This window comes from Pteropus alecto, unplaced genomic scaffold (assembly GCF_000325575.1).
Source record: "Pteropus alecto unplaced genomic scaffold, ASM32557v1 scaffold146, whole genome shotgun sequence".
Lineage (NCBI taxonomy): Eukaryota > Metazoa > Chordata > Mammalia > Chiroptera > Pteropodidae > Pteropus > Pteropus alecto.
Genome location: NW_006442107.1, coordinates 4,370,952 through 4,383,694, shown reverse-complemented (window position 1 = coordinate 4,383,694; position 12,743 = coordinate 4,370,952). Strand labels below are relative to the sequence as shown.

The 12,743-nt window shown below is 50.2% G+C and overlaps 1 protein-coding gene across 7 annotated transcripts in view; it reads left to right on the top strand.

The window, feature by feature from the left end:
* The window catches only part of CTIF (cap binding complex dependent translation initiation factor), a 249,010-nt gene that overhangs the window by 153,707 nt on the left and 82,560 nt on the right, over nucleotides 1–12,743 (top strand). For 5 of the 7 annotated variants that reach the window (XM_006919916.3, XM_015595789.2, XM_015595787.2 and 2 more), the window contains one exon: nucleotides 9,661–10,153. In XM_006919916.3, the coding sequence (XP_006919978.1) occupies nucleotides 9,661–10,153 (493 nt within the window). The remainder of the gene's footprint in view (nucleotides 1–9,660; nucleotides 10,154–12,743) is intronic. The other 2 variants (XM_006919919.3, XM_006919917.3) reach the window with 1 other exon arrangement.

Here is a 12,743-nt window from a genome sequence, read left to right as displayed (position 1 = left end):
GCGTGAACCCACCTAAAGGAACTCCTTGAGTGGGGACTTAGTATTCCCATTCTGCAAGCATGACTACGGACACGTGAGTTGTCAGGTGATTGGCCAAAGCCACCCAGCAAATTGGTGCTGGGCAAGACAGGCCGAGAGCCCCGGATTGTCAGTGGGGTTTGGAGGAGGGCTTCAGAAATGCCTTGGCAGGTGAGCGAGACTCAGAGCCCCATCTAATACCCCCCAAAAAGCCATTCCTCCATGGCCTCTGTGCTGCCCCAAGATGGAGGAAGGTGGCAAAAGCCTGCAGCTCCTCCTTCCTTCCCCCTGGGTATAGCAGCGAAGCCAGAGGGCCACCGACAACTCGTCCCCACCCCCAGCCCTGCCCCACAGGCCCCAGCCACAGGAGCTAGCAGGCTGTGGTGGGGAAAGGATTGTTCCCAGCACAGATGGAAACCCGAGGGCCACACGTGGCTTCTGTGGTTTTCCCCAGACGCAGTGGAGCCAAGGCTGGAAGGCCGGATTTCCAAACCCTGAGGCAGAGCTCCCGTCCAGAGCCTCCCAGCCCTCCCCTCCCACGGGCCTCAGCTTCCTTGTTCCCAGTGGCCTTGGCTCAGTCTTTGACCTTTGTTTCTGCAAATCTAGCCCACCCTGCCAGCCCACAGCCCCTTCCCACTGGCTTTGGCCAAGGCCCGGAGTTCTCTGGGTTTGGGCTTCCGTGGCTCAGCAGTGGTGTGCAGGCTGCCCTGGGCCTTCAGGACCCCGGAACGGGCCTCAGAATCGTGCAGCGGGAGAACGTGGTGGAGGAGGACACGCGTGCTAAGGCCAGACTACCTAAATTCAAACCCAAGCTCTGCCTCTTGCAAGCTGTGTGGCCTCAGGCAAAGACTTACCTTTCTCTGCCTCACAGACCTCTCTGTAAATTGGGGTTAACAACAGCCCCTCCCTCTTAGGGCTGAATGAAAGCCGTGACTGGCACATACTTAGTGCTTCATATATGTTTTTATTCCTTGTGATCTTGGGTCCAGTCCCATTCCTCAGGACAGCCCTCTGGCCAAGGCTGGCTTCATGGGTGTACACTGTGCACAGTGACACGGGGATCCATGTTCATAAGGGCCATGCTTGGTTTGCTCAGGTGTGACTTCTGAAATTCTTAATAGTGTTTGAAGAAGAGGCCCACCTTTCATTTTGCACTGGGTCCCACAAATTAAGTAGGTGATCCTGCCTCGAGGATGCCCCTGTGATGCTCTCTGCTTCCTTTTTTTCATGACTCTTGTCCCTGGTAGTATCCAGATACATGTTTTTGTAATTACTTGATTAGTGTCTGTCTCTCCAATTGGAGCCTAAGCACCATAGGGGCACAGTGCTGTTTCCTCGGGGCCTGGCACATTGTGGGGCTCACTTGAAGCATGAATGAATGTCCAGCCCCCATGCCAGACCCCGAGGGAGATTTAGAGAAGGTTCTGCCCCCTCTGACGGAAGGGGATGCTTTTAAGGGCATATAGGAGGAACACACAAGGCCTACTGATGGCAGAGACTAGGGAAGTCAGACCATAATCACACTAGGAGTCTGGAGAGACGGCGGGGCTTCCTGAGGGCTGGGGAGGCTCCTGGGCAGATCTGGGCCTTAAAGCCCAGAGGGGATTCGGAGAGGTGTTGAGAGACTCGTTAGGGACAGCTGAACAGCTTTTGTCACCCCCCATTCCCAGCTCCCCTGGAGTGTTCCAGGAGTGATGTTGCCTTGGGCAAGCCCATTGCCGCCTGATTAACCTCCAGGCAGAGCAGAATCTCAGAACATGTTTAAATAATGAAGCAATAAACGGACCAGCCTTTCCTCTCATCATTCATTGGTTCATTCATTCTGTAGTTGTTGAGAAGAGTCTTTTCTCTGCCTTCAGGGCACAGAGGTACCAGTCAGACCCACTCATTTCCATTCCAGAGCATCCCTCTGGCCAGGTAAACATTTGGTTTCTAAAACTTTCAACCATGCAGTGAGAGACCAAGCTTCTTGCATGAACTTTTGCCTTGAATTACTTCTGTCTTGAATTACTTCCGGCCCAACTCTGAGCAAGAGGAGAGTCCCATAATCTGTCGGGGTGGGAGCGTCTCAGACTTGGCTGAACGTCCGGGGCAGCGGGAGTTCCTGAAGCACACAGGCACGCTCCTCATGGAACCGTCAGAACCGTCAGGAGACCCCAGTGGCAGGAGTGGGCTTGGCACTCAGAGAGCCAGCTAGTACGGTGCCACGATGTTGGTGATGGCCCTGGCAATTACAGGGTGATTCGGTTATGTAAGCTTTGTAGTGATGGCCCGGTTCTCCAGAGAGCCCCGAGACCTCAAATAAATAATTGTCACATCCAGCCATAGAGTATTTTAGGCGGCGCCTTCAGAGCAGAAACACAGATCGGAGTCCAGTACAGGCTCGGTGCTAACTAGCGTGGCAACCCAAGAGGATCGAAGCGACCTCCTGGAACCTTTGTTTTCTCATCCATAAAACTGTCATGCTGTCACGCACATAACCCTCACAGCCACCCTGGCGGGGCGCCGACTTAGCGGGGAACAGAGACACAGAGAAGGAAAATCATCCAGAGCCACACAACTATGAGTGGCCGAGCCAGGCTCTGAGCTGGTTGCAGTCTCACAGACTGACCTGACAAGGAGTATCCTGCAGAACAGACTCAGTGGGTTTCCATCATCTAATTCAGTCCTGAGTACATAGTAGGTGCTCAGTTAACACAGGCCGCTATGACCCTTGTCCCCTTATTAAGCCAAAATCATATCCCCCTCTGTCGAGTCCCTGAAGAGGGGAATAAGTCTCCCCTGTGCTTTTCCTCATTAAGCTTTGCAGTCATTCTGCAGACTGGGGTGGGCGTGTATGGCAGGCTTTATTTCCGGGCCTGACATGCCAACCCTAAGCTTAGCAGCCCCCCTGCACCTGAGCCTCTAGGCCCGCCTCAGCTCGTGCTTTGTCCCAGCGGCTGGAGCAGCGAAGGTGGGACCCCATGCAGGGCGTGTGTAGGTGGGCAGGAATGGAGGCGCCTAAGCTCCAGAATAAGCAGTCATCACTTTTCCTGAAGGCAAGAAATATGAGCCCATACATAGTTTTAAAACCACTCGCCCTAGGAATTTTGCTTTCAGAAATTTTTAAGCAGACCTACAAATTATGTGGTAAAGTGTCCGACATTGAGAGAACCATAATAAGTCAGTGGCCCTCAGAATATCTAGTTGGGAACAATTATGAAATAAAAAATGAACAGAGAGACGTTTGTCTGCATTTGGACTGCTGTTAAAATCATCTTTTAAAACAAAATCTGAAGTTATTCTCCCTATACACCCACCTCCCAAAATGCAGCTGTGGTGTTCCGAGAACTTTTTTTCTTTTTTTTTTTAATAAAAGAGAGCAGCCTTAGAGTGAAACAAGACATCTGATTTCAGAACCCAAAGAAGAAAGAATAAACTAAATGAGTGATGGAAACAGCATACTGACAATTTCCAATCTCACACACACACACAAAAAAGGCATTATTTCCCTAACAGCAGGTGTTGCCAGTAGCACAAATGGAATATTAATCTTATCTCCTAAGCCATTCCTCCCCACCACTGCCACCAGAGAAAACTTCCCCAGAGAGATTAGAGCATAATAAGCAGTCAGGGAGGTGGATTTCCTCCCCCCTTTTTTGCTTACAGGGCTGCAAAACTGCATGTCTAGTATGTCTCTAAAACCTGGATCTGCATATCCATGTATCTGAGACCGAATGTGTTTCCTTGCCTGGTAAATGTGAGCAAAAGTGACTTATCCCCAGCCCAGCCAAACCTAAACCCACAGGTTTCATGGTGAGCGGCCAGCTGGACCCTGGAGTTGGGTATTGATGAAACCCAGGGCCAGGAAACACAGAAGGGAGAAGGGCTGGCTTGGGCCAGCTCAGCCAGTGACCGCCGACAAATATTTGTGAATGGCCAGAGCAGGGAAGCCTAGGTCTCCATTTTGGGAGACCAAGGCCCAGCCCCAATTCTATTCCAGTGGTTAGGGCCCTCACAGCTCTTTCCCAGGTTGAGGATGTGAGCCTCATGTGGCCGTTACCACAGTAGGTCTCAGTGGTAATTCAGCCTTTCTCTCTTGAGGGGGTTGGATCTGAGGACGAATGGGAGAGAGGCAGGAGGTAGACTAGCTAACAGGCTGAGCACACTCCTGAGAGCCTCCGTAAGGCCTTCTGGTGAGGGACTTCACCCCACTGAGCCTCAGTTGGCTTATCTGTAAAATAGGAAGAAGAGTCTTGACTGGCCTGCACACAGAGACCAGTCCCAGCAATCATGGGCCAAAGAACAAAGCAGGGCCTTGATCAAGAAGGAAAAGGGAAAAGAAAGACAGAGAGGCTCCATGCCCTGTGCTTCCATGGCATCGGCTTTTCCCTGCCCTCCTACAGGCCACCCAGCCAATCTTGCCGTCCAGTCTCATATCAGCCCACCTCCTTTTGACTCCATTAGTCTTGCCTTCCTAGTTACAAGGGGCCCCCTGAGGGCAGACTCCCAGGCCTCACCTCTCACATGCAGACATCACTCCACGTGTGCCAAGGAGCTATCGCCCAGGCAGAGTGAGTCTGAGAAGACCCACTACCACCCAGCAACCTGGGCGTTCTTGGTCATTGCTGTATTGATGGGGCTGGCCAGCTCCAAGGTCTTTTGAACTAGGAGGATATGGAATTCAAGCCCCCCTCAGAATTTCCAGGAAGGAACAGCAAACGCTCTGCAAGGCCCAGCCGAATTCTTCCTGAGCTCTTTTGACCACCAGCTATATAGAAATGACCTCCTTCCTCCCCTAGGTGGAGAGAAGTTTTGTTTGTTTGTTTATTTTGGGGGGAGGGAGGAGAATTTGAGCAGAGAGAGGGAAATCCCTGATATAGTAAGTTAGAAGCCAGACAGTTTCAAGATGAATGCTGGGAAGGACTCAGTCAGCCATCCTCCGGGGCGTTCCTCGGGCCGTAACTGCAGGCACCACAAAAATTCTAAATAAGGATGACAGAAGTTGTAAGAATTGAGCATTATCTGCCAGGGAATTTCCACCGTTCTTCTCTGGGCTTAAAAATTACTCACACTCATAGAACAAAGAGAATGGAAGGAGAAAGGGCCAATTAGTGGAAAGTAATTGAAAAATAAAAGTAGGGAGAATTCACAAAAGTCACAGGCACACGGCACCCTGGGGAGTTGGTGGGCCATGGAATGTCTTCTGTGGCCGGTTGGCTATCCCTGGAAAGAACCTGATGTAATGACTCACTTTCTTGATGGGGCCCAACTCTTCCCCGGACGCCCGTGCTGGTGATCCCCACAAAGGGACCATCCTCCAGAATTTACAGCATTAGGACCATTGACGATCCCTGTGTTTAGGAGACTATTGGGAAATGGAGCTGGGTATCTTAGGCATGCCAGTGTGGCAGGGGGCTGTTTGGATGGAGGGCTGCCTCTTCCACCATGTATCAGGGGGCAGTAGGGCTCTTGTACCAGGAGTGTATTTCAGAACTCAATGGGACCGAACCCAGACAAGGATGAAACGTACCCCCAGCCTCACGCCCAGTCAGCAGGACTCAGATCAGCACACCAGGCTGCTATAGGTGTTTCTAAAATGGCTCTTAAATTATTAAAATAAATACAGACAACTAAAAACCCTGGACATTGTATGTGAAAGCAAACATAAGAGGACTCTAAAAGGCGGAGAGAAGGCAGACTGGTTGGGGACCTTGGCACCTGAGGAATGACACGGTGGCAACACGCTTGAGTTTTCTTCTTGGCCTTCTTGATCCCAGAGTTGCAGCTAAAGAAGCTGACAACCCAAAATGCCAATAGGCACAGGCAGACCCCCAAAATACCTGCCCTCTCTAGCTGAAGGACCACAAAAGGGGCAGTTCTGGAGGACAGAAAACTCTTAGGCAATAACTGTTCTACTCTAAGCAAATGCCCCAGAAAATACTGGCTGCACCCCTGCCAGCAAAGGCCAGCTGAGGGGCTCAGATTCTACCCTTCTCGCCAGCGTGTGACAAGGCACCAAAAGCCCCCACCAGGGTGGTGTCAGAGACACCAAGAGGGGAGGGGAGATGGGACTCATCCCTGTGGGGCAGTGAGCACCCCTCCCTCCCTCAGTGGAGGCCACATGGGGCATGGCACCCCTACCCCTCCCAGCCAGGGACGTGGTAGTGTGGGGAGCCAGAACTCCCATCCCTGCCCAGCAGTAAGGGGAACCCCACCTTGGGGTATCAGAGAAGACCCAGTGGGGAACTTGACCTCTACTCCCCACCTGGCAGCAAGGAGGCGGTGCTGTCCTTTCTACTTCTGGAGCAAGGTCAGAGGAAACCAACTAAAACAGAAAGTTTGATTAAGCCCAGAGTCTCGTAATATAATACCCAAGATGTCCAGGTTTCAACTGAAAAATCTTTTGTCAAAACCCAGAAAGGTCTCAATTGAATGGAAAAAAACAATAGATGCCACTATTGACATGACAAAAATGTTAGGATTATCTAAGATTTTAAAGCAGCCAGCATAAAAATGCTTTAAAAAGCGATTAGGAACACACTCAAAACAAATGAAAAATAGTTCTCGGCAAAGAAACAGAAGTTATAACAAAGATAGTTAAATTAACAACTTAATGGACGGGCGCAGCAGCAGAATGAAGGAGACAAAAGGAAGAACCAGGGTCCTGGAAGATGGAACAATAGAGATGATCCGATCTGAGCCACAGAGAGAAAACAGACTGAAGAGGAATGAACTGAGCTTCTCAGGCCTGGGGGGGTCATAACAGCAAATTTAACATATGCGTCCTCAGAGTCCAGAAAGATGAGGAGAAAAGAGGTGGGGCGGAAAAGGTACCCGAAGAAATAATGGCTGGAAACGTCTCATGCCTCGCTGATGGGAAAGTAAAATGGTCCAGCCTCCATGGAAAACAGTCCAGCAGTTTCGTAAGAAGACTAAATATGAAGCTACCCCAGGAATGGTGCCCCCAGGCATTTATCTCAGCAAAAAGAAAACTGTCCACACAAAAGCCTGTACACAGGTTTTCCTAGCAGCTTTATGCATGATCCCAATAACCGGAAACAACCCGATTTCCTTCAGCAGGTCAGTGGTTAAACTCACTGATCTATCCACACTATGGAATGCTAGTCAGCCGTGAAAAGGGATGGACTGTTGATACACACAACCATCTAGATGAATCTCAAGGAATTATGCTGAGTGAAAGAAGCCAATCCCACTGAGTTACATACTGTATGATCCCATTTATATAACATTCTCAAGGTGAGAAAATTGTAGAAATGGAGACTAAATTAGTTGTCCCCGGGGTCTGAGCAGGAGGTGGTGAGAGAAAGTTAGATGTGCCTATGAAAGGGCAATATGAAGGATTTTCGTGGTGATGGAAATTCTGTGTCTCGATTTGTCAAAATCCTGGTTGTATGATCTCGAACTATAGTTTTACAAGATGCTACCATACGGGGAAGCTGGGTAAAAGATACAACAGATCTCTCTGTATTATTTCTTAGAACTGCATCTGAATCTATAATTATCTCACAATGAAAAGTTTAGAAAATTTAATTCATGTTCACTTAGAAAACACAAATGAAAAAGAAAAGAAAAATCCTGAACCCATCCCCTGAAGATAATCACTGTTAACATTTTGTATGTAGCCTTCCAAATTTTTCTGTGCATATACATACCGTGCCTTAAAAAAATGGCACTGCGTGGCACATATTACAACATGTGCTTTCTTCCATCTGCTAGAGCGAATTCCTTCACCATTTCTTAATCGCTCCACATTCAGTTTTTCACTGTTGTTAGCACCGCTGTGATGAACATCCTTGTGCCTACCATCCCTGTGCATTTGATTATTCCCTTTGTAGATTGTTGCAAGTGGAAGCGCAAGGACCAGTGGTTTGCATGTTTTAGTGGCTCTCGTAAGAAATTGTCAAATTTCTCTCCAGAGACATACTAGTTCCTATTTCTTATATACCATGTGTTATAAGTTACCACTTGTCTGGAAACAAAGAGTGCTGTCCGCCTGTCTCTCAGGTAACAACTATAATTCCCCCTAAAAACCCAGCCACTTCGAAAAAGCTTTTAAATGAAAAAATTGTTTGTGTTAATTTTAATGGGGCAATGATACATGTAACTCCAATCCAAGACACTCCCACATTTTCACAGATACAAAATTATAGAGTGAACACTGAAGTTGAGTTTATGTAAGTAATAATAATTTGAAAAAAACAAATACAATTTGTTTGTAAACTGTACCGCAAGGTGAATCTGTTGTACCCCCGAAGAGATGGCTCACAGGACGGCGAGGGCCTCATATTTAGAAGGTGGTCTTCTTTCTGCAAACTTTCTTCACTGACTTTATACAACTTCAGAGGGGCTCATGGTTATCCTGTTTTCCAATTGTACTTCAAATAAAGTTATGGCACAGAAAACACCGTGAGGGGGAAATAGAGACGGAACACAGAGCTTCCAGTGATAGAAGCGGTCCTTGTGCACAAGACTGAAGGCTTCTCAACATGCCCCCTGGCCCCCAACTCTCTTGCTTTCAGTCTACAGATCAAAATATTTGGTTTGTCCCATGGCACACATCTCAGACTTGTTCTATATGATATCCACTAATTAGACAGTGTTGTGTCAGGTAAATCGGTGAGCCTGTCTTTGCCTAAAACCATCACGTTAGATATCACTTCTATATTAGTCGGCTTGGGTCGCCGTAACACTATGCCACAAGACTGGGTGGCTTAACAACAGAAATTTATCTTCTCAAAGTTCCGAGGGGCTAGAAGTCCAAGATCAAGGTGTCAGCAGGTTGGCTTCTCCTGAGGCCTTTCCCCTGGCCTTGCAGATAGATGGCGGCCTTCTTGCTGTGTCTTCACGTGGTCTTTCTTCTGTGCATGGCCTTGTCTGTGTCCTAATCTCCTCTTATAAAGACACCAGTCATATTAATTGGACCCCACCCTAACAGCCTCATTTTAACTTAGTCACCTTTGGAAAGGCCCTGTCTCCAAATACAGTCAGTCACTTTCTGAGGTACTGGGGGTTTGGGGCTTCAGCACATGAATTGGTGGCGGGCAGGGAGGAGGACCCAATTCAGCCCATAACAATTTCTTATAGCACATTTCGTTAATAGGATTGGAGATGAAATGTCAATGTATCAGAAAAAAAAAGTTTAACACGATATAAGAGCCATTATGGTAAAAAAAAAAAAAAAAGCCATTAACAAGATAGTTGTTATCGGATACAGGTCTGTGTATTTATCATTGCTGGAACATGCATAAAATACGTTCAGGAGATTCATAAAATGGTAAGTTTCTTCAAGAGAATATAGTGGGTGGCTGGGGACAGCGTCAGGAAGGTTCACTGCATACTATATTGTATTGTTGTAATTTTGTTCTCCAACACGTATTAATGCGTATTACAATAAGGAAATAAAATACTTATTTTAAATCAAAGATTGACTTAAATCCTCTATAATCACAGGGACCTGTCTGTCTTTCTCTGCTGTATCCCCAGGCCCTATCACAGAGCCTGGCACACAGCACACTCAGTAAAGGTGCGGAATGAATGAATAAATGAACGACTCAATGAATTCTTCTTCTAGTGTTTGGGTGCAGGGACCCTGAGCAGCCCACCCAGTGACTCTCTCTGTCCTTCCCCTCTGGTTCGCAGACGGCAGCAGAGACCTCCAGGAGGGAACAAGCCCCAACAGCACAGTGACCACCAGCCGGGCAGTGCCAAACACAACAGGGACCACCAGAAATCCTACCAGGGGGGCTCAGCACCCCACCCCTCGGGGAGGCCCACCCATCACGGCTACAGCCAGAACCGGCGCTGGCACCACAGCAACATGAAGCACCCACCTGGTGACAAGGGGGAGGCAGGCACCCACCGCAATGCCAAAGAGACCGTGACCATGGAGAGCCCTAAACTCGAGAACGCCCTGGGGGACGCCGGGCACAGCGTCCTCGAGTCCCCCCGCAGCCCGGACGGCCCGGCCCCAGTGGCTTCCGAGCGGCCGCCCACACAGCAGCCAGGGGTCCCAGAGGCCGAGACAAAGCGTAAAGACAGTAGTACCCCCGAACGCATGGGGGAGCGGCCCAAAATTACCCTGCTCCAGTCTTCCAAAGACAGGCTACGGCGGAGGCTGAAAGAAAAGGTACCGGTAATTGAATCTTTGTTTTTCTCTTGCACCAGGGAGGATGGCACGAGGTAGGCACGTCGGTAGGTGGGCTTAGGTTTGCGGGCCCAGGGAGCCATGTGGAGGGAAGCAGGTCCCACCACGGCATAGGGACCCCTAGACACCAGAGGGCAGGCCCATGGCCAGTTCTGCATGAACTCCTCCAGCACACTCTGGTGCCTCACTTTCTGGCCACTTAAGAGGCCCAGAGGCCACGTGGTACCAGCCCCCAGCCTACGAGGGGAAGGGAGAAGGAGGTTCATGCCTGGGGGTGAGGGGAGTGTCACAGGGAAGGCCCGTTCTTCCCTCCTGCATGTTCTGGGATCAGATACTACCCTATTAATGCTGAAGGGCATTTGAGAGAACCACGGGGCTTATAAGAACTGCTGCTTTCCTTGAGGTAAGTACCAGCCAGGCTGTGGTCCGTGCCAGGGTCGAGAGCAAAGGTGAGTTGGGCAGAATGCAAGCAGGCCGCTCAGCCTTGCCATTCCCGTCCTTCATCAACCAGCAGCCAGTGAGGAGTCTAAGGGACAAAATTTAAGGAAGCTGTCGCTGCCAGCATCACACAGCTGCCAACCCTGCCCTGGCATAGCCTTGAGAGCGAGGGCCTCCTGAAGTTTTGCTCCCCAGGAGCCTCTCTTTCCTCATCCTACTCCTGGCCTTGGCCTCTAGAGCCCGGGTCACAGATGCAGGAGGAGGGGCAGGGATCTGTCCCTGGCAGCATCACCTCTGCTGTGCTCAGCCCAGCTCCTCCTCCCTGGCCAAGGGCTCAGGTAAGGTCACCTTGGAGAGGAACTATTCCTGAGGAAGGCTGGCTCACCCCCGCCCTCCCCACGGAGTCATTCTGGGGAGCTCCAAGTCAGGGCTTCTCCCAGCCTCTCTGCTGCCTTCTCTCCTTTCGTCCACCTGCGAATGGGTGCTATGGATCTGGGACCAGCTTCCGTCCTAGAGCCCAGCCCCACACCCACACTCAGGCAGCACAGACAAGTCAGAGCTCTTCCCCAATCAGCTCCTGAAGCCGAAATGCTGCTCCTGGCACCCTTCAAAGCCCGAGCCCCCCACCTCGCTGCTTCTGTGGGCAAGCAGCTGTGAGATCCCAGAGGAAACCCTCACCCGTTCCCTTACCTCCCCAGGGAAGGAGCCTGGATAGGTTCCCTGCTGATGACTAGCATTGGTCTTCACGTGAAGAGTGTCCAGAACGGGTCGCTACAGCCCGACCAGGGAGAGAGGGTTATAAACTGCATACCCTCCAGCCTGCTAAAGCTAACTGCAGTGCCACAGGATGAAAATTACACGGGCTTTAGAGTCCAGCAAACCAGGCTTAGTCCTCGCTTTGCCTGTGACTGGCTCGATGGCCTTGGGCAAGTCACCTAACCTCTCTGAGCCCCAGTTTACATGTCCCCCTTGCAAACATGTCGACGTGTAGAGACCCTCGTGGGTGGTTATTATTCCGTACAAAGACCACTATTCCAACTCTGGGGCTCAGGTGGTTGGGTTGTAAGTAGAGTGGGTAAGGAGGGGATAAAACAGATAAGGTAGACCCATAGCACCCATACGTCGGTTTCGGGGCTCCTCAAGGGAGGCCTCCTGGACTCCGGGACCAGAAGGACATGGCCTCAGGCAATGGTAGGGCTCAGGGAAAGCTGTAGCCCTTTCGGTATAATCTCCTCATGTTACCAGTGAGTAAACTGAGGCCCAGAGAGTGAAACCACTTCCCAAAGCCTTGCGGCTAGAGGCCGGGAACAGGTTCCAGAACTCCCACCTGTGCCTCGCAGCCCAGAGCTCTCTTTGTTAAGATCGGAAGGGCAAGTGCAGGACCTCTCCTTATCCTGCCCTTCACCCTGATCTCACATCCCAGTAATTAAGTCGATCATACTCTTAGCCCCCAATCTGTTGTGTTTGAGGAAATACTTTTGAGACTGTCACATGCTGTTTTCTTCCTCCTCCGGCCTGGCTCTGGTGCAGTGACACAGAAACCTCATATGAGTGTCGGATTTTTTTGTCTGAAATTTCCCTCTCAGAAGTACCAGTCATTTTGGTGGCACATTGGAGGATTCCTCGGCGTGTGGTGTTTGTGGGTCCCTAAAGCCATGTCCACAGGGTTCCCTATTCCCAGAGAACATGACCACCCTTGAGCTGTAGGAGCTGGCAGTCTGGAAGACAAAATTGCCACTCCATGGGCGCCTCTGACCAGCACAGCAGGCATTTTGAATGCCACCCGCCTTCCTGACCTCGCCTTCCTGCCCTCATTTTCTCTTTGGCCCAATTTTTTATTTGTTATCTTATTTCATCTTTCATAAGCTCCATGAAATTATTTCTGGATTAAGACATCTGATGGACAGGTAGAGAAAACAAAACCAATATATGTGAGAATCCTGGGCAAGAGCTAGAGCTTGCTGGAAGGATAGGCTCAGGATGTCACAGGGGCCCGAAAAAGGTCAGCAGAGAGCTGTGGAGCCTATGGGGCCTTGGTGGAGGTCAGCATTCCTGGAGTGCTCAGGCCTCCGGTTCTAGAAGGTGGGTCTGGGTCCTTTCTGGGGACGGAAGACTCCCTTTGCCAGCCAACCACCACCAC